This window comes from Buceros rhinoceros, unplaced genomic scaffold (assembly GCF_000710305.1).
Source record: "Buceros rhinoceros silvestris isolate BGI_N320 unplaced genomic scaffold, ASM71030v1 scaffold14244, whole genome shotgun sequence".
NCBI lineage: Eukaryota > Metazoa > Chordata > Aves > Bucerotiformes > Bucerotidae > Buceros > Buceros rhinoceros.
In genome coordinates this window covers 17,209-39,417 of record NW_010406615.1, presented here as the reverse complement: position 1 = coordinate 39,417, position 22,209 = coordinate 17,209, and the positions used below count along the sequence as shown (strand labels likewise).

The window sequence follows — 22,209 nt, the reverse complement described above, 5'->3', positions numbered from 1 at the left end:
GCTGGGAGCACCCTGCTCTAGTGGAAGGTGCCCCTGCTCGTGGCAGAGGGTTGGAACTAGATGATCCCGAAGGTCCCTTCCAACCCAAACCAGCCTGTGATTCGATGATCCCAGATCTTCTGAGGGAAGCTGAAGGTTATGTGGGCAGGGCAGGGCAGGTGGGGTTTGGTCCTGCCCCGTGCCTATGGGTCAAGCATGCTTTGCATCTGAGGAACTTCATCTCTTCATCACTGATTAGTGTTTGCCTGTTTGTTCAGCTCTGCTTTACCTTACCGGTTACTCTCCAGATCCATCCACTGCTGTTGACCTCTGCACTGCTGGGGATGTTTGTTTTTGTTGCTGGCATTCATCGCCAGCCCTCCAATTTCCTTAGCGTGACTTGGTGCCACCCATTTTCCCTCTGGCTGCAGGCACAGACAGAGATGCTCTGCAGGAGGACATCATGATGGGGTGTACTTTGCTCATGAGATGGAATGGTCTGGAGTCTTGTGCTGGCAGTCATCACTGGTTCTATAAGGTCTCAGCAGTGAGGGGAAGGTGTCTTACACATGGCTTTGGTACATGAGCACCATCAGATGTCACGTCTTGGTTAGATCTATTATGCAGCTGCTTGTCACGGCAACAACTTAGAACCTCTGGCAGCACTGGCCACCCCGTTGCCTTCTGAAATACAGCTGCTGGGGAGCAGCAGACAGAGCTCATGAGGGTCTGATGACAGAATGAGCAGAGGTCTCCGTCAGCAGCTGATGAACATCATGGGAGAGGAGGCGGCTGCCACGGGAGGGAGTGGGGTGAGCCCACTGTGTGGGAACCGAAACTCAGCTGTCAGGTGGGTACCAGCAGCTATTAAAAACAAGTCATAAATGGCAATGCCAGGTACAATTGCATTGAGATAGTAGAGGTCCTGAGGAGCCCTGATGGGCTGCCGATAGTCGGTTGAAACAAATTGCCCAGTGCTGTGATACCTCAGCTCCCAATAACAAAGGGCAAATGGTCTTCCAGGGAGACATATAGATTTTCCTTTGAGATATGGAAAGGGAAATGAATTAAATTATGTTTGAACACAGGGTTCTCTCTCTCTCTCTTTCAGGAAAAGAAGGGGAGAGAGAAAGAAGGAAGGGGAGTGGGGGGAAAGAGGAAGAGTCAGAAAATAAGCTTCAGCAAGCATTTGCAATTTAATTGATATTCGGCGGCAGGAAGCCAATCAGTATAAGTAAATTGACGTTACAAGATAAAAATAATCGCCTAAAGGGATGCCTTCCCTCACGGCTGCAGCAGGCCAAATAAATACAACATCGCGTGTGGAAGCAGCGTGGTGGCCGCTCCTGGGCACAGCCTGCCTCCGCCGTGCTAGTGGGGCTCGGTGCAGGCTGCGCATCATTTTTATGGCATCTGTCTCCACTCCCCGAGAGCAGGCAATGAGGGGTTGAGCATTGATTGCCGCTCCAGCCAACGGCGGCTGTGGGAGAGACCGTAATTAATGGCTTTATTTGCTGGAGCACCGCTGAGAACAATTGAGTGTGTTATGGTAACGGCCAGTACCCATGTTCCAGCTGCACGGGGAGGTGTCAGAGCCTGCTGGGCAGCCCGTGAGTGCAGGGAGTCCTCCTGAGGACTGGATGAAAGTGTGATAGTGGACAGAAGCTGATGGTGCTCAAGGGGATTGGCTGGGCGGGTAGCAAGGTGATGATGCCAGGCACAGCATGTCTCAGTGTGCTACCAGTTCATCACATCTGAGATGACCCCGGATGTTTGGTCTGTCTGCAGCTACACTGGGCAGAGCTGCCACAATGTCTTTGGGGAGAGGAAATTCATCAACGGGTGCTGGTGGAGAGACCCCTTGTTTCCTTTTGGGTAGGGGTGACAGCCTCACTGTGTGACCCCCCCTGCTTTACAGCCACCCACTGGCCACTGCCCTGCTGCCTGCTGTTAGCGCCCCATGTTACAAGTTTTCTTTCTCTCTTTTCTAAAGAGTGCCTCTTTCAGAGGTTTCACCTGGAAGCAAAGTGGTGCCAACCAGTTGGTTTTGTGCACCGTGCCTGGTCTCAACTTGTCAACGCTGGCTTTGGCTGGGGTGTGGGGAGGTGGTCACGGCTCTGTGGAGCACATCTTGAGAAAAGCCCGTGGCTGCCTGTACATGTTTACATTTATGCATGTGCATGTATGTGAGAAGAAAAAATTTCAGGCAGCATGGATCCCAAGTGTGCTTCCTCTCTTCCTAAGGGAATAAAGTCAGGAAAAGAGTTGGGCCAATAGATGAAAAATTATAATGAAATCCTTCTGTAAATATTTTTAAAGGAAAAGCGCTTGTCGTCTACATAACTACTTGTTGTTCATCACAAAGCACAAAGCTGAGGATAGTTTCAACATTTTTAAAATTTGTCTTAAAAATCCTGCAAACTCCCCCTAGAAATTGTTATCTTCTGTTTCCCAAAGCATTTTAGAGAAAAGCTTGAATGAAAAATAATAATGCCTTGCACAAGTCATAGAAAATCATTTGAAGGGTTTGCTTACACCTCAATCACTGACATGTTTTGATACATGTGCTGTTACCCTGGTTGTGCAGAGCAGCAGTTCAGTCTCCTGGGTTACGCACATCTGCACAAGTGATGAGGACAATATTCCAGAGAGCATCCTGCCTCCTTGTGACACGCTGCACTGATAGCAGTGCAGGAAGGTGCAAGGAATGGTGAAACCCTGGAGCAAGACAACCTAGGCCAGAGGATGCTCCTGGGAGCACATGGTGGGTGAGGAGGGGCTGCTGCCTGGGTTTGGTTGGTCATTAGGAGTGAGGGTTTATTTACCTTTTGACATTTCTACATGTAGATAGACAGATGTAGATACATAGATCATAGAATCATAGGATTGTCCTCTCGTCCTGTCTCTTGTTCCTAGGGAGAAGAGACCAACCTCCCTCACCTCACTCCAACCTACTGTCAGGGATTTGTGGAGAGCCAGAAGGTCTCCCCTGAGCCTCCTTTTCTCTAGGCTCAACCCCACCAGGTCCCTCAGCCGCTTCTCAGTGCACTTGTGGTCCAGACTCTGCACCAGCTTTGTTGCCTTTCTCTGGACATGCTCCAGCCCCTCAATGTCCTTCTGGGAGGGAGTGAGGGGCCAAAACTGAACCCAGGATTCGAGGTGTGGTGTCCCCAATGTCCTCAATCCAGGGGGATGATCCCTGTACTGGTCCTGCTGCCCACACCAGTGCTGACAGAAGATAGATGATAGGATGAGAGGACGAGAGGAAACAGCCTCCAGTTGCACCAGGGGAGGTTGAGGTTGGCCCTGAAGAGCAATTTCTTCCCCGCTGGGGCTGTTCATGCCTGGCCCAGGCTGCCCAGGGCAGTGGTGGAGTCCCCATCCCTGGAGGGGTTTCCCAGCCATGTGCAAGTGGTGCTGAGCGACAGGGGTAGTGGGGACCTGGCAGTGCTGGGGGAACGCTGGGATGAGGTGATCTGAAGGGTCTTTTCCAGTCTCAATAATTCTGTGATTCTGTATAAGCTGATTACTTTATGTTTAAGCACTAAAACGATTTTGAAGTGGAAAGCTGTGATAACTGTATTTGAAAGTCTCAAGATGTCTCTCTCAACTCGTTCAGGATTTTCCCCTGTAGGACTTTGTGTCACACAGTTCTTCAGAAACGATCCCCGCTTGCGAACAAGATTCAGTTACAGTCCATCTTCCATCGAAGAAAAAGTGTCAGAAATTTCCCCGTCACTGCCAGTTTGCAGCGCAGTCAGAATCCCTGAGATACAGCCCCAAAAAGTGACCGGCCCAGCCTCAACAGAAGCAGGTTTTGAAATAGCAGAAATAACATGCGGTGACATTCTCCTGTACTTGCTTAATAAGGGCGTCCATGTGATGAGCTCAGTGCCAAGGGAGTTTTCCTGTAGATTGCTGAGTTTACAGCAGGATAAATAATTAATGTTTAGATGACACTAATTAATTATGGCAATTAGTGAAGTGCTATGCTATTTTTCCTTAAAAGTAAAATCTTGGCTGATGAATTTTGTTCTGTGTCCAGCGCATCAGAACATTTAAGGCAGAACCGTTGAATACAACATACACAGGGAGATGTCGCTTTTGTTGGGCCAACTGCCTTTTTCATGGAATCGTAGAAGATCTAAGATGAAAAATTAGCCCTATCCCAGCCAAAACCAGGACATCATGAAATCATGGAGTACCAGGTTGGAAAGGACCTCAAGGCTCATCTGGTCCTACCTTTCACGGCAAAGCCTGGTCTAGATAAGCTGATCCAGCCCTTGTTCAGCTGAATCTTCACAGTGCTGGGGACTCCACTGCTGCCTGGGGAGATTATTCCAATGCCTGATTGTCCTTATTGAGAAAAATTTCCAATTCTGCCCAATCAAAATCTCCCCAGGAGAAGCTTGTACCAGTTACCCCTCAGCTTTACTCGTTGTAAAAAGGGAGTCTCTATCTTCTCTGTAGCCACCCTTGAAATATTGGAACATGGTTGCCCCTGAGCCTTATTTTCTCCAGAAAAAACTCAGTTCCCTCAGCCTTTTCTCATCTGGCATTTTCCCAATCCTTGGATCATCTTGGCGGCCCTTCTCCAGCCTGCCTGCATCTTTTTTTTTGCAGAAGGAACCAAAACTGAGCACAGTCTTCCAGGTGTGTTCTGACCAGCGCTGAGCAGAGTGGGACAATGATTTTTTTCTCTCTGCTGGTGATGCCCTTGTTATGCAAGCCAGCATCCCACTGGCTTTCTTTGCTGCTGCAGCAGCTCACTGGTCACTCGTATTGAGCTTTTTGTCCATCAGGACCCCCAGGTTCCTCTCTACGGAGCTGCTCTCCAGCTGGGTAAATCCCAGCCTGTGCTGCGCTACAGGGTTATGTTTGACCAGATGCAAGACCTTACACTTGTCCATGTTGAACTTCATCAGGTTCTTGTTAGCCCAGTCTCCCAGCCCATCAAGATTTTCCTGCAGGGTGGTGCTCCCTTCCAAAGCGTCCACTTCCCTGGTCAGTTTGGTATCATCATCAGACTTCATCAGGGCACACTTGATGCCCTCATCCAGATCATTTATGAAGATATTATTCAGTGTTGGGCTCAGTATCGATCCCTGGGGGACCCCATTTGTGACAGGCTGTCAGTATCAAAACAGAGCTATTTATCATCACCCACCTAGTCAGTTCCCACCTACCGCACAGACCAGTTGTCTAGACCATAATGTATCAGTTTCTCTAGGAGGAGACCATGGGGAACTCGATCAAAAGCTTGGGGAAACTTAGATAGCTGGTATCCACTGCTTGTTCCACATCTACCAAGCAGGTTACTTTGTTCTAGAAGGCGGTCAGGTTTGTCAAGCACAATTGGCTCTTGATGAGATTATGCTGGCTTTTCCTGATAACGTGCTTCACTTGACTTGTGATAGACTCCATCAGGATTCATTCTGTAACTTTCCCAGCAACCGAAGTTAGGCCTGTAACTTCCTGCATACTCCTTTAAGCCCTTCTTCTAGATGGGGGTGACATTAGCCTTCTGGTCTTCTGGGACGTCCCGTGATCTCCTTGACTTCTCAAAGATTATGGAGAGTGGCTAGTGAACTCGGTGAGGTGGGGTTTGAACTGAAGGACTCAGGTGGGGCAGGGTCCAAAGTTGGCTCATGCCATTGGGGAATAAGCCAGGACAACTGGAGAAGTGACAAACTTTCCTTAGCTGCCTCCCAAGCTAAGAACCAGATGACCAACCACCTCATGTGTGTGTCTGTACAAACACATGCTTCTTGTCACCTTCTCTTCTCCGGTTTTAAAAAAGCCAGGTATGTGGAAGCATGAATGCGTTTAGAAAGCTAAAAGCAGTGAAAATAAACCCAAACACGATGTTTAAGTGCCTCTGTTTAGACCACCCAATGTAATGACTTTCCATGCCCTTGCAAGCAACTCTTCCCCCCCACCTGCCTTCAGTCGCACTGCTGTGCCAACAGCATTGGAGCTGGGCTCAGCTCGGCACACCAGCAGGGTGAGAGCAGGTTCCTGAGTCTGCTGGGGCTCTAACAGGGACTTGGGCCACAGCAACCTGCAAATGACAACCGAGTGCCAGCACTGCCATGAAGGAGTCTCCCCATGAGTGCTGGAGGCTCCTTCTCCTCTCCCTCCTTCTCCTCCTCCTCTGTATGAAATTTGGTGGGGGTCAGGAATGGTAGTGGCTGGATTTCCCATTTGAAACCTGTCCCCTTCGGCTGGTGTCTCAGGAGTAAACGAGGGTGCTGAGGGTGGCTGGAGTTGGCACGTTGCTGCCTCTTCCCCACATGCCCAGTGCGGAACATCTGTGTCCTTGCTCATTCACACCAGGACTGAGACCGTGGGTGCTGGTGCACTGGATTTCACTCCATGCACCCTGTTCATTCATAGCATCTCCCAAATTGCAGCTGAGAGAGCTGGGGTGCTGGCAGCAGTGTTTAGCCCTCAATTCTGGAAGAGGGAGCTGGGGCTGGGAGTATGCCAGAGGGAAGACCAACTGTTGGTGCTGTCCTACTGGGGTCTGGTCACTGGTGGGAGACCTCCCTGGCTGTAGGAGCTCCTGGGGCATGAGCAGGCAGCGAACTGCATCACCAGTGCAGTGGTGTTGGGTGGCCCTGGGAGAACTGTTCATGGGTGCAGGATGGGCATCATCTCACCACCCACGGTCTGCAATCCCGTCTCTGGCTAATGACAGCAGTTGATTTCAGTGGGATCCAGAAACCACCTCAGCACTGGGGAGGCCGCACCTCGAATCCTGGGTTCAGTTTTGGCCCCTCACTCCCTCCAAGAAGGACATTGAGGGGCTGGCACGTATCCAGAGAAGAGCAACAGAGCTGGTGCAGGTCTGAAGCAAAAGTGTTCTGAGGAGTGGCCGAGGGACCTGAAGGAGTTGAGCCTGAAGAAAAGGAGGCTCAGGGGAGACCTTCTCACTCTCCACAACTCCCTGACAGTAGGAGCAAGGGGGTGGTGTCTTCTGCCCAGAAACAAGCGACAGGATGAAAGAAAACAGCCTCTAGTTGTTCCAGGAGAGGTTGAGGTTGACCCTGAGGAACCATTTCTTGCCAGTTGGGATTGTCCAGGCCTGTCCCAGGCTGTCCAGGGCAGTGGTGGAGTCCCCATCCCTGAAGAGGGTTCCCAGCTGTGTCAAAGTGGTGTTGAAGAATAGGGGTTAGTAGTGACCTGTTAGTGCTGGAAGAACCGGGGTACTTGTGGATCTTAAAGGTCTCTCCCAACCCAAATGATTCTGTGATTCTCTGGTTCTTTCAGGAGCTATTTTGATGGACATTCTACATCACTCAGCTCTGCTCAGAGGACATGGTGTGGGGAAACACCATGCTCCACTGGTGCTGCTGGGTTGAGTTGGTGGATGCTGCACATCCAGCAGTATTGGCAGCATGACTGGCAGCACCCACATTCGAACCTCTGTGCTGAGTGCTGTTAGACCAGGGCATGGCATTGGTGGACCCAGGACTAGGGGCACCTGCATCTTGCAGCCGGTGCAGGGGAGTGCATCTCTGTCCAGGCAGTCAGAAAGAGCAACCAAGGTTGCAGGTGCCACTCCTGGGTGTGAGAAGTAAACGGAAGTTTTTGAGGCGTAAAAACCCCACATTACACAGCTGTGGAGGATCTTTAGAAGTTAATTTCTCCTGACTAGTGCATGTGGATAAAATACTTAGAAATACTACTAAACTCGTAGTTTGTGTAATCCGTAAAAATTCGTAGGTGCAGGGTCTATTTTATTTTATAATGGTGTTTTATTCCATGTTTCATATTACACCTGCAAGCCATTACTCTGAATTTAGTTGAACCGTTCCTTCACTCCGTTGTCAGCACGCGCAGTCACAGGCTTGAGACCACAGATCTTCATTCTCGTAAAACAAGGCTTTATTTAATTTAAGCACAGAAGTCTGCAGGAATTAGCAGCTTTTTGTGGGTGCAGCTTGTAGTTTATTGGATAGAATGTGGATGGACACCTTTCACTCATTGGGCGGAGCACAGCGTCTGTCCACAGCTTGCAGCCACGCTGCTGGTGAGGTGAGCTCCTCCACAGCCTTTCTCTCTCGTTTGCATGTGTCCCGGCCGTGTCACAGGTTGTTCCAATGCTTCTCTGGGAATTTGCGCTTTGGGAGGAGCGGCATCACTGCCTTTGAGTCCTCTGCCATTCGTAGAAGCTTTGCCAAGGTCTTTGGCAGCGCTTCAGAAGCATTTCCTCCCCATGCAGAGTTTGCCTGGTATTTGCTTGCTCATCAAGTGGGTGAGATGTGGGCGAGCTCTTTACTGCTTTTATTTTCTCTGGGTAAGTTTCTGAGCTAGTGCTTTGTAAAGAATTCCAGCTAGATGGAAATTCCTCTTTACTGTTTCAGGCTTGCATGGAAAGATTAGAGTTGGCTGATGGCAACTGAGTGGCCTGTGTTTTTCTCAACAAATGTTGGTCCTGAGGAGGGCAGAGGCTTGGCAGTCTCTGCCAGGTCCACACAGGCTGTACCTGTTGCAGGGTGGGCAATGGCAGCTGCTCGTGCTGTGCCAACTGCATGCTGATCCTGAGGGTCTGTTTGCTGCTCCAGTGTCCACTGTGTTTTACTGCACCAGGGTATCAAAGACACCAGAGTTACTGTACCAAGTGGTCACTGCACAGACCCCGCTGAGCTGCATTTGTGTGTCCTACCACCACTTTTTCCTTGAGCTGTCAGAATTAGGGTCTGGAGCACAAGTGTGCTGAGGAGTGGCTGAGGGACTTGGTGGGTTGAGCCTGGAGAAAAGGAGACTCAGGGGAGACCTTCTGGCTCTCCACAACTCACGGACAGAAGGTTGGATGGAAGTGGAGGTTCGGTCTCTTCTCCCCAGCAATAAGCAAGCGGATGAGAGGAAACGGCCTCCAGCTGTTCCAAGGGAGGCGGGAGACCTTCTGGCTCTGACAACTCCCTGACTGGAGGGTGCAGCGAGGTGGGGGTCAGTCTCTGCTCCCAGGAACAAGCAATAGGACGAGAGGAACCGGCCTCCAGTTGTTGCAGGGGAGGTTGAGGTTGTCACTATGGAAAAATTTCTGTCCCGCTGGGGTTGTGCAGGCGTGTCGCAGGCTGCCCAGGGCAGTGGTGGAGTCCCCATCCCTGGAGAGGTTTCCCAGCCGTGTGGAGGTGGTGCTGAGGGACAGGGGTCAGTGGGGACCTGGCAGTGCTGGGGTAATGGGTGGACTCAAGGATCTTAAAGGTCTCTTCCAACCAAATGATTCTGTGGTTCTGTGATTTCAGTCTCTGACTACGTTCCAGAGCTGCAAATCCTCTCCCAGTTGGTCATAACCAGAGGCCAGTTTGGCACATCCAAAGATACAGAGAGCACAATTTCATCTCTAACCTGCTCTTCTGACTGTGTTGCTCAATCATAGCTAGAAATGATTCTTTGAAAGAAATGATGAAGGGATGTGTTATAGCATGGTGTGGAAGTAGGTATAAACTATGTTAAAATTGCTGGAATGAGCTTGTAGCAGCTCCTTAATAAGCACTGTGAGCTGGAAGTAGATGACATAAAGCCACATCTCCACCTCTTGCTGCTGAACACAGCTTATAAAAATGGATTAGGAAAAAGAGGTGGGGTTTTTTGCAATCATTAATAAACTTGTCAAGTCTTATTTTATCTGTATAGTTACTGCAGTTTTATCTCCTCTTAAATACTACAGAAGTCACGGGAATACAAGCCCATTCACAGAATCACTGAATCATTTCGGTTGGAAAAGATCTTTGAAATCATAGAGTCCAACCATTCCCCTCACACTGCCAGGTCCCCAAAAACAAAAATGGTATTTTCCCTGGTTGTCCACGGTGTGGGGTGGGAGGTGATGGGTGTTGACCAGAGGGCAGGGGACTCCTTGTGTCCTCCCACCCATCCTGACTGCGAAATCAGTGAAACACCTGCAAAAACACAACGTGGAGTTGGGAGCGTTCAGCAAAACCCCGAGTTTTTCCAAGCATGGAGGCAGGACAATGCCCTGGTGTAGGCAGATGCTGGTCTCTGCGTCTCCAGGAGGAGCAGAGCTGGTCCAAGTATATCTAACAGGTCAAGCCTTGAAATGAAGAAGCAATAAGCCACTGAAATGGTACTATCACCGAAACATGATTGATCAATTGAATTCTATCAGAGACAGTGGGCAGCGAGATTAACTCAGGCCTGATGGGTTCAATGAGTTAAAGCATGATGTTCATTTCAGCTTCATTTCACCAGTCTTTGCTTGTGAAATTGGTCAATCAATAGAGGTTGAAGATCATATATATATATATTGGTGACCATCTTATAGGGAATATAATCTAGCGTAGTCAGCTCCTGACTCCGGCTGCCTTCAGTGGGTAATGGAGACAGAGCAGAGACTCTATCAGTGCCATCGAAATGGCCTGATATCTTCTCCAAATGAAAAGTATTTTTGGATCTCTGATGATTTGTCTTTTTTTTACCCCTTTCTCACTTTGATCTACAACAAAGCCCATACCCGTCTTCATGAAACAGTGATTTCTCTTGAAAATATTTGTGCTATGATTAGCTATATACTTCAAAATATAAAGCTTCTTTTTAGGGATGCCATCCCTTGAAAAAATGAATAACCATGCTTAGAACATGCTTAGGTAGTGTAAATGCACAGATCTCTCAGCACGCATGTGGTCCCAAAACTGACAGTTTACTGGGAAGAGCAGGAGGCTGCTGGCAGGAGGCTGTGCCAAATGCACACCGGCCAGGGAAGATGGCAGGGAAATTCAGTTTACACTTGGAACAAAGCCTTTCACATGGTAATTAAACAAAGTCTTTATCTTCTCTGGACTAATTTGCAGGCGTGCTACAAGGAAACAAATCACCTTTTTGCCTCCTGGTAATATTTCATTTGCTTCATAATGCTTTAAATGTGGTGAATAACATCCTTCCTAATTAGCCTGCTTTTTCCTGTAAGGTGGAGTAATCAGGTATGATACAAGGTAATGAAGTTGGACAGTGCAAATTAGAGACAGCAACCATGTCCGTTATGAATATGGAGGGTTCCTGGACCTGGCTATTTACTCCCTTGATTAACCCTGTAAAACCACGTTGCTTCACGAAAGCCTGAAACCAGCAGACTGCCCTGTCCTCAGACGAGCCTGTGTCAGTGTAAGCCCTGTCCCTGCTCTTTCACAGTGACACTTCCTTACACCATAATTAAATTACTGCTGCTGTCCCTTTCTGAGTACAAAAAGACAAGGTGGAATTGAAAATTTTCTTTATTTCAGCGTTTTTTTAGTGGTTTTTTAATGTTTTGCCTTTCTTTATTTTAATAAGCTTTTTTCGCTTTCTTTTTTAACAAGCTTTGAAATGTGCTCTAATGTTTCGTGACGATAGGGTCTGGAGTCATCTGCTCACCTCATTGTGGCCCATAGTCTTAGACATGTATAACCAAAACAAGTGGTGAGTATTGCTAAAAATCTGTTTTAGGTGTATTTAGCAATTTCAAGTGTTCTCCTGCTGTTTCAGAAAACGTGTCATGGACAAGTCTTTAACCATAAGAGTATTAAAAAAAAAAAAAAAAGACCAGAATTTGTCCATTTCTTTAAGCTGATCTTCCCATTTGCTTAGGTTCTCTGATAATGGCCTGCTCTTTATGAACAAGGACATAGTGCTTGTGAATGATATCCGCACCGTTTAGGCAGCCTTTTGTGAGCACGAACACGTGCAATACTCTTCCCAGAGGTGGGTCTGTCTGTGCCTGACTCCTCCCAGGCTGTTCAGACTTGGTCCAGCCATGGGAAACCTTTGCTGATATGAAATACTGATGCTGTGCTGTGCCCAAGCCAGGCCAGTTTCTTCAGGAAAATGCCTGGCTTTTGATATGAAACCATGAGTCGTTGTTCTAGGCAAGATGCGAAGAGGAAGAAGGTGTCGATGCAGTTGGAATGAGAAATTACTGCTTTTCCCTGCACCCAGTGAGTGCCCGCTGGTGAATTTGGAAATGGGGAGGTGTCATGGGACTCTGCCCCATGCAATGGTGTGCCCAGCACAGCAGGTCCTCCAGCTGTGGATCGCAGGCTGGGTCACCCCAAGCTGTGTGCACCTAAGAGGAGCTGAGCCGGTGTCTGGAGGAGGGCTTGGATGCCTGCGAGAGGCTTGGGACAGATCCAGCAGATAGATGCTGGAGCTTAGTGCCAATGGAGAGTGGGAGGCATGGGCTCTCTCTAGGGAGTCGGGACAGGTCTGGGGCAGGAGGCACCCAGGTAGTTCAGAAAGTCATGGTTCAACGGCATCATCTTGTCCTGTCTGTGTGATCTGCTAGAGACGAGGGGTGAAACCTTCATCTGAGAGGAATGTCCTCTTTTGCTTTAAGGAGAGTATTGCGTCTGCGCCCTTCATTAGCATTTCTGGAAAGATGCCATTGGACTGGAAACTAATTGTTTTGCAGAGTAGGTAGGTACACACATAGTGCTACTGTCAACAAAACATAACCCTCCTAGGTGGATGCATTGATTATATGAAAAATGTTTTTACCACTCCCTGGAGCCTATTTATAACCCAAAATGTTTCAAACCTGCCAACAGTATTTTAATTACCGAAGATATTCGAGTGTATTCAAACAATGCATAATGCTAATGGTAATTATCTCACATTTATATAATGTGCAACAGCCAAACGCATCCCAAAGACCTTCACCAACTTCCAGGTGCCATGTGCAGTGTGTAGAAAGGCATCTACTGGTGCAGCAAAATCTGGGACTTACCTGCAATTAGTCTGAGTTTGGGGAAAATCGGCACGAAGGGACAAGCTGCCCCTTCAACCTCAGGATGCACAGAGGGAGCAATAACCAGGGTGAGTGAGGTTTGGGTGGTTCCTGACTCAGGGCAATGACAGCCATCCACGTGGTCCAAGCCCTGCCCTGTTCCTGCCCAGGTCCCTCACCAGCAGCAGACCCCCAGGGTATTGTTCCAGCAGATCTCAGGGGCTGACCTTGTCTCAGGGGCTAATCTTGTCTCAGGTCCTTGGGGAGCAGAGACGCAGCGGTGGTGTGGGGAGGCAGTTCACTCTATCTGAGTGTCCATGTGTCTGAGTGTCCTGACTTCAAGACCAAAGCTCCCCAGAGCCCCACCACTATCTCCGGAGTCCCACCACCACAGTGATTTCTCTTGAAAATATTTGCGCTATGATTAGCTATATACACTTCAAAATATAAAGCTTCTTTTTAGGGATGCCATCCCTTGAAAAAATAAATAACCATGCTTAGAACGCTTAGGTAGTGTAAATGATCTCTCAGCACACATGTGGTCCCAAAACTGACACTTTACTGGGAAGAGCAGAAGGCTACTGGCTGCCAAATGCACACTGTCCTGGGAAGATGGCAGAGCAATGCCACCATCTCCATATGATGTCGCCCCTGCCACGTAGCTCAGTGCTGTGCAGCAAGGCACATTATCTGCTGGCTTCCTCCCTCCTGGACCCCCCTGATGCATTCTGAAACTGAGACTCGTTTGTCTGCAAGTCTCCCTTGCAGAGGGAGATCTCCTCTTCCTCATCTTCCTTGGGATGCTTTGGCAGCAGGCACCCGGAGTGCAGCTGCTCCTTATTGAAGTATGAGGGGTCTCATTATACACCTGATCTCCGGGTGTACAAACAATGCACAAACTGTACCAGTATCGCCAAGAATATTTTCCAGGTCATGCCACGTCTTGGATCATTTTGCTGCCTTTCATCACCCCCTTTAGACCAAAACTGCACAAAGCTTTAACTTCAATGCCAGATTGTGAATAACATTAGTTTAACCTGAAATTTAAAGCCAGCGTTTCCGTGCTCCAGAGACGGGGTCTCCTCGGCCTTTTGCTACCATGCAGCTAGCATCCAGAATTTTAATTTTATAAGCTATGGTTGACTAAACCCAGCACTAGGTCTATTAGATATTATTTGATTTAGAATAGTAAAAAAAAAAAAAGATTTAAAGATACACTGCTTTCTTATATCCCTTTGTATTTCTTCACAGTTCTGTACACATGCTTAGACCTTCTATTCAGAGGACAGGTTTGGAGGCTTTTTCCTGCACATAATAAACTAATCCTTACACTTGCGTGTAAGGGTGTACCCTGGGTTTAAGTTGCATGGTTCTCCCTAAACAGGCAAATATAAAGCTGCTGCTGTCTAAATTGCTGAACTAAAATTTAGAATGAATTTCCATCATTAATTGCTGACATCAAACGCCTGTTCAGGGTAAGAAGTTTGTAACAGAGAGTGACTTTGATTGAAATGGTATTTCCATGGGTTTGTCCCCCAGTTTGGGAGACCTGCCTTAAAGTAGCCGGGTTTTCTGGACATACAGTGTTTTCTGCAAAATCCAGCTGTCTGGAGGATTATCTGAAATCAATAGTCCTTTGTGAAAAATCTCGTCCACTGAGCATTTCCCATGGCCAGCACATGTCTGGGGACAAAACTACAGTGTAGATCGCCTCTGATCCTCACCATCACAATGCTTGATGCAGAATCTACCAGGGAAGGTAACGTTGTTCATCTGCAAACTGCTCAGGCATCGAGTCACTGCAATGCTCGTGGAAGTCTTGTTGTTAAGGATGCATTTGAATTCTGCTCCTCAAAACCGTCTTGGCAGCAAGGTTCTATTTTTAAAGCATTTCCTCCCTCTGTCTAGTGTGGTGTTGCCATCTGGAGAAGAAACCTGATATTTACTGTTGTTCTTGGAGTTCCACCTCCTGGAGTCCTGGGAATACTGCAGACCTCAGCTTTCGGAGCATGAAAGATACATTTCTAGCAGTGACAGGTGAACGAAAAGTAGGAAATCACTGTGAATCTGCAAAAAGCAAATTGAAACATGCCCCTGTATTGCTGGAGTCTTTTCGAGCTGCCAATCTAAATGTTTCTCAAACGTTTCTCAAACTCAGCCATGGACAGTCACTTATAACTTCTGGTAAAAATCTCTGCCAAAAGAGGAGAGGGAGAAAAACATGCTCTGGAGCCCAGGCTCTCATTTTGTGCCGGTGAGCTTAGGAAGTACCAAGTGAAACCTCAGTGCCGGGAGAGAGCAGCAGATCAGGCCTTGCTGAGGCGGGGTTGCAGCTGTACCCTCAGCTCTGTGGACATCCCATCTCGGTATGGTGTTAGTAGTGCTGTTGTTGCTGGTGTTTTGGAAGTTGTCTGGCCAGCTGCTGCTGGTGGAGAGAGTCCCTGCCTCCCAACATGGATACACCACAGCTTGGACCTCGGCACAGGACGGGGCTGAGCATGCCTTGCAGGTACTGTGGGAAGGGGGTGAGATATGTGGGCAGTGACTGGCCAAAGCAGGTTTGCTGCATCTGACCCAAGTTGACAGTAACTGTTACATCAGATGGTAGACTTATCCTACTGTGTCCTACCATGAACCAGGTAGGTTCTTGGGTGGTGCAATGAAAATGATGCAAAGATGTCACTGTTATCCTTCATCCTGCCTTTAAATTATGTGTGAAATCATTGATGGTACGTAGCATTGAGAGCTGGCTGTAGTGGAAAACTGGTCAGTGTATCTTCTGGCGATATCTGTCTTTCTCATAACCTCCTTTCAGACTCTCCATGGAGTCAACATACCGGTAATTGCATCTATGCAACGGATAAAATGAGACACTCCGCTGTAGATCTTCTTACTCTGATGCCTTCTTACTCTGTGTCTTCTCTCTCCTCTTTGAAAGGTATTCAGGAATCTCCAGTACCAAACGGCCATTCTCTCCCAGGCAGAGATTTTCTTCGGAAACAGATGCGAGGAGACCTTTTCACCCAGCAGCAGCTTGAAGTGTTGGATCGAGTCTTCGAGAGGCAGCATTATTCTGACATTTTCACGACAACTGAGCCCATCAAACCAGAACAGGTACTATCGCAGATGTTCTATGTTGTCCTGATATGGTTTCTGCTGGCAGAGGTCTGCTTGGTGGACATCACCAAACACTTCTCAGAGTCTCAATAGAAAACCACAGAGGAACAAGTGTCATATTGAGGTCTTCAGCCAAGTGCACATTAGCCTTAAAAGACCGGGTGTTAAAAATGAAGGAAAACTCTTGTTGTGCAAACATTAACACGCGTTTGAGTATGAAATTACACCTCATCTGGGCTGATGTCATCAAATGAGTCCTTAAAAAGCATCATACTTTCTGCTGCTTTTGTTAGATCAAAAGTAGGTAACAAGGAGAAGACTTGCAAAGCTCAGTGCCTGATTTTGGTTCCTGGCGAGCATAATCGGGCACACAGATTAGATTTTTGTGTCCAGAAATGGCTTATTAGGCAGGAATTGGCCATTTGCTGAAAGAAACACCCAGTTAGAATGTGAAGGTAAATCAGTTGCGCTTACAGATTGGCAGTGTGTATAAGAAGGGCTTGGCACTGATTTTATGAGAAAATTCCATTTTTGTGGGCGCGATACAGAGGCACATACAAAATCCGATGACCTGTGTCTCTCCGTGTTCTTATTCTTCATTGTCAGGCTTTAATTTAGTTGCTGAGAGGGAGGTGGAAACTCTTACAGTGCTGTCAGCACCAGTGTCAGTCTAGCCTGCTACTTAATTATGTGTTTGGCCACTGATCTTCAGTGTTCTGGATAATAGACCAGCTTTTTAGCAAGGTGGATGGACTCTGAAACCATAGACAAACCCTGACTTCCCTTAGAGGAGTCTACATATTTGAGGGCTACTGGAGATTGTCTCGTGGCAGCCCATTGCCATCATGGCTCCAATGTAAGGAATATGTATGGGTATGAATTTTTTTAAAAATAAATTAGTTCTGCAGGAAACTGTGCGGTAGACATTTCTTGTGCCTTTAAGCTCACATCTGTCCTTAGTTATTTCTTTCGTACAGTCTTCTGCTTTTCACCAGCTTTCACTGGTTTTGTAGAACTCTACAGGTCTGAACTCCAGCTGGAAAAAGTGGGCAAAGATGTTGAGATCAATTTGATTTTTTGAAAAAGTCATTAAGACATTGTTTAATCCCAGATGGCAATTAAGCACCATGCGGCCGCTTGCTGGCTCACCCCCACAGTGGGATGGGAGAGAATTGTGAAAAAATGGGAAAACTTGTGGGTTGAGATAGAGATAGTTCAGGACGGAAGAGGAAGGGAAAATAATAATGCTAATAAAAGTAATAAGAACAACAACAATAATAATATAATATACAAAACAAGTGATGCACAATTGCTCATCTTCTGCTGATCCATTATTCAATCCACAATCTCCGAGTTGTGCCATGTCCCCCGGCCAACTCCTCCCAAACTCAAGTTTTTATTGCTAAGCATGATATCGTATGTTCTGGGATATCTCTTTGGTCTGTTAGGGTCAGCTGTCCCAGCTGCATCCCCTCCCAGCTCCTTGTTCCCCCCAGCCTGTTCACTGGTGGGGCAGGGCAGGGTGAGGAGCTGAAGAGTCCTTGACTTAGTGTAGGCATTGCTGAGCAACAGCTGAAATATCAGTGCGTGGTCAATGTTGTTCTCATCCTAAAGCCAAAACCAAAACACAGTGCTGAACTCATTGCTACAGAGAAAATTAACTTTATTGCCGCTGAACTCAGGACAGAAAGCCAAAGGCCATGTCTCTGGGAGGTGAAATGGCCTCCACGTGCCACTAGATGGTGGTTGTCCCATCTGAACGGGGGTGATCTGGAGAGGACAGACACTGTGCCCACTCCTGCTGCATGCCTGGTTAGTGTTGGTCACATAGAAGCTGCGTGGTGTTAGACCTCTTCCAGCAAAACGTTTATAGGCCAAAAATGTCATCACAAAGAGAGTGCTGATGGAAGAGGATCATTTGTTTCTGTGTTCTGAAGTCTCTGAACCATGTCACTGTGGCTCAAGTGAGACAGTCCAGCAGCGACTGAACATTTATCCAGAAATAAACTTTTACTGGTTTAATAAGAAGAATAGGAGGATAGAATGAGGATGTTGTTGAAGTATTATCCCAATTATCAAATATGGGAAGTTTGGCTGGGGTGGAGCAAGGATCTCCCTGGCTCCACGTAAACAGCGATAACTACAATGGCCGTGCAGGCAGATTATTAATATCTCAGGTATGCAGCCATTAGTTTTGTTAACAGGGTACTCTCTGTACACTCCGGAAAGTAAAAAAGGTGCTGAGAAGTGATACTACAACGTACAAAAGGTGAGTAGCAGAACCGCCTCACCTGGGCATTTTTAAGTTTGGTTACAAATGGAGTTTGTAGTTGTTTGCTCCCATATAGGTTGGAGCATCATTGCTGGCATTTGGAAGGCTGAGCCACGGTGAAGGGCATGTGGCTGATTGGAGTTGGCTTCTGTATTTTGCTTGCATGTGAAGTGTAACTCTCAACATGACATTCTTGTGTGTGATTGGTACAATTGGCTCTGGTTCACCAGGATGTGGCATGAACTCCACCGCTTGCTGAAGCAGTCAGGTTTGACCTCTTTGGTGAGTCATGCAAAGCTGTCATGATACTTCACCAAAGTGGAGGAGCTGTCTGGATCAATTAGTGAGGCCGAAGAAATCAATCAGAATTAAAATGCTGAGAACATTAGTGATGTGATTTGGAAAACCAGAGTTGTCCCTGCAGTAGATTGTTGTAGTAAACTAAGCCCAGCCTCTGGCTTCTGTCTGTCTGGAGTGCTGTGGAGCCCTGAGGCTGTGCTTCAGGGGGCACTGCATATACGGAGTCCTGACCTACTTCTGGAGAGAAAAATAAGGAAAAGATGCTCCTCCTCATAGAGGCATGGGGGGAAGTCTAGTAGGAGCTGCTGACCCACTACTTATTTATTTTATTAGCTGTAGCAACCATCTGAATATCACTAATTCTGCTTGGGCACAAAAACTTGTTGTTGACCCTGCGCTGTTCACACGGGGAGAGCTCCAGGTATTTTACTGGAAGAGTTGCTAATGTCCAGACAAGGAAGTTCTTTTTTCTCCCTGTTTTACGGCTCATCTCTAAGTCTTCCTGGTGCACTGGAGTTTTGGTGCGGGGGGACGGGTCCCTCCTACACAGGAAAACATTTGCAGCCTCAGCGTGCTCGATCCCCAGCCGAAGGCTGGTCCCTGCTGCCTAAAGTCCTCCTGGTGCATTTTCTGGACAAAATGTGGTCTTGCCTGCTGGAAAGCGCCCATTGCCCCTCTCATAGGCAGAGGTGTTGATGGGCTGTGGGGGAAGGCTTGCTCACCCCTGCCAAGCCCTTGAGTTTGAGTGCTTCCAGACCATTTCCTTTGCTTTTCCGTGTTTGATGCTTTCCTCAGTTCACCTGTATAAAACGGAGACTCACGAGTTGCTTTTCACCTCGGAACATATTGTGCTCTTGACACACAAACACTCCGAGTTTTCACTGTCTGCAGTAAGCTGGTGTTCTGTAGAGAGACCCACAGGGAATGGACACTTGTCTTTGGCGAAGGGCTCACACGATGCTGAGCGAGAAGTGCAGCCTCTGGACAGTGACAGGAAAATAAAATATTCAGAGAAGGTAAATAAAGAGAAGGTAAAATTCAGAGAAGGTAAAATAAAATATTCAGAGGCAGGGATCTCACCGTGTGCTCGTGCAGTTACAGACTGTCAGACTGCACATGGAGGGGGCAGAAACAGGCACTTCCTGTTCCGTGCCTCATTCTTCAGCCTCAGGCCTGCTGGTGGCACTTCAGCGTGTGCTCTGTAGCACAGGTCCATGGTACCCACACACGTAGAGTGTGAGAAACATCTGACGGCAGGTGAAGGCCAGCAGCGGGGCGCTGGGCCGCCTAAGGCTGGGGGTTGGCTCTGCTTCCTGAGCCTATAAGTTATGGGGGAATAACGAGGGCAGAATCACCCTGGCCCTCCTCCTCCCCGCAGAACCCTGCTGCAAACATGAATTCCCATGTACGATGACTGCCTTTCCCTCATGTTTGTGCCCTTTTGCTCCCATTTTTTGCAAACATCTTGAAATCGGTTTGCACTGGCTGCAAATGTTCTCAGAAAACTCATTTCATGTGTTTCTGGGAACAGGTGTGGAAATGGACATGGTGGTGTGTTTTCAACACACCATTCTGCTCATGGCTGCTGGACACCAGCAGCTCCTTCGTCTGTCGGGACTAAGCCCACAGCTTTGGTGTCATGTACTTCATGGAGAAGGAAAACCTTCACAGTGCTGGCCACTTGGACCGGCAGCAGTTCCGGTGTGTGAGTCTGGGCCCCACGGGTCCCCACCATGTTGGCTCTGGGGTGCAGCCCCCCTGCACAGAGCAAAGTCTGTTTGTGCTGTTTGCACAGCCGACATCCTTGGAGCAGAGCTGTCCTGACACAAGAAGCAGCTTGCTCCTGCCCACCCTGGAGTCATGCTGTGCAGCTGCATCAGTGGCAGACCACTGTGCCACTGGACCCTGCCGTGGGCAAAAGCCCGTGGTTGCTGCATCCACCGACCGTTCAGGTTTTATCCAGAACCGGCACTCATCCCCTGCCCTTACCATGCACAGAGTGGCTGCACTGAGAGGTGGAATTTTCCAGTGTCTGGTCCATTAGGATCATCCAGCTAGAGGGACTGGAGGTGCTGGCTGTGCCCAGCAAATTCATCTGCATGGCTGTGAGGCCGATCGTCATAGAATCACAGAATGGTTCGGGTTGGAAGGGACCTTTGAGATCATCCAGTCCAACCCGCCTGCACTGGGCAGGGACATCTTCAGCTAGAGCAGGTTGCTCCGTCCAACCTGACCTTCTCCTCTTTCTTGGGCATTCCACCCAGGAAGATTGAGAATCTCTCCCCAGCTCCCTGGCGAAGCTGCCCTGGGCTGGCCAAGCCTGCGGCATCAGTCGTGCAAACCATTAACTCAATGCATTTGCCAGTTACAGCAAGGACCAGAGATGTTCCTGGAGATCAAGACCTGGGAAACAGCCAGGAGCCGGGGGGCTTCAGGCATGGGAGGCTGGACAGGAGCAGGGGACAAGGCTGGAGCCCATAGACCAATGTGCTTTTGATGTCTGTGAGAAGAGATTAATGCCTCTGCAGGGTAAAGCTGTGGGATGAAGGATATACAGCAGCATCAGCTTGATGGGAGAGGCAGTGCGTTAACTTCCTCGGAATAAAGAAGAGAATTATCCACGCTGGATTTCTGTCTGCAACAGAAATGGATTCTCTTGTATTGTCGGCTTTACACACAGGTCCAATCGAATACTCATTGAAGCCAAGAGGAATATGTCTATTGACTTCAATAGATTTTAGATCAGGGCCATAATGAGGCTTAACACGATGTGACCAGATTCAATGCTATGTAGGTCACCGACTTGGAAGGAACCGCTTGCCACTAATAGCAGGTAATTCCCAGGCCCTTACAGTGCTTCCCCATTGCTTTTGGCTGGAACTAAACTGAGTATCTGTCCTCGTACTCATTTCCGGATAAAGTGTAGATATTGTGGGTTTAGCTAGAAACCAGACAAACATCTACTAATACATGTACTCACAACATGCCGTGCAGATAGGTCTGGATCTGGAGATAAGCACAGGCAGATGAATACTGGCAGATGGATAAGTAACACTCCTGAAAAGATTGCTGATAAATTGAAGAAAGTTGGAAAAATTGCACAAAGTTAAAACCCGATTGCCTTCTGTTTCAGAAAGAGTCGTGATGAAGTTCTCTGAACTGACCAAGAGAGGGGTATAGGTCCTTTCAAAAATCTTCAAGTTTTGCTTTTATCACTCAAGCATTTGCCATCTTGGAAAGATGAAAGTTTGTTTTTCACTGTATGGAGCTGTGTTGGATGGTGTCCGCAGGAATGTAGCTCCTGAGGTTACAGGGATGCACAGTCCTCCTTACAATGTGGGTGTTTGATTTTCAGGGGTCACAGGGAAAAGTCAAAATCGTGTCAGATAAAAGAAAAGTCAGGAAAAGTCCATTAAAGCTGGAAAATGTGACTAATTTTTCTGTTTGTGTGAATAATGAGTTTTTTTCCCGAGGGACACTACCTTTGGGTAGGCAGTGTCTGCTGAGTATCTTCTTAAAATACCCTGAGGCTGGCAATGAGAAATGCAGAGATCATATTTGATTATATTTTCCCAAAATTTTATGTTGTCCATTAGCAGTGAAAATTATGGCACAAACTCATGGCTTGATCTGCAGAAGTGATTTGAGCATGGAAACTCAAGCTCTTACCGGCAGCTTGTGTGATGTTGTGTAAATGAAGAGCAAGTTTAAAAGAGGAAAAAAACAACAATGCATGGCTCAAGAAATGGACTCAAATGCCAAAACTGGCCAAAAAAAAAAAAAAGAAGAAAGTGTTAAGGAGGAGTCCAGTGTA

At 47.7% G+C, this 22,209-nt stretch overlaps 1 protein-coding gene across 1 annotated transcript in view; it reads left to right on the top strand.

The window, feature by feature from the left end:
• The window catches only part of PAX5 (paired box 5), a gene marked incomplete at both ends in the record, with an annotated part of 65,590 nt that overhangs the window by 28,271 nt on the left and 15,110 nt on the right, over window positions 1-22,209 (top strand). The window contains one exon of the mRNA XM_010134189.1: window positions 15,645-15,820. Coding sequence (XP_010132491.1) covers window positions 15,645-15,820 — 176 coding nt within the window. The remainder of the gene's footprint in view (window positions 1-15,644; window positions 15,821-22,209) is intronic.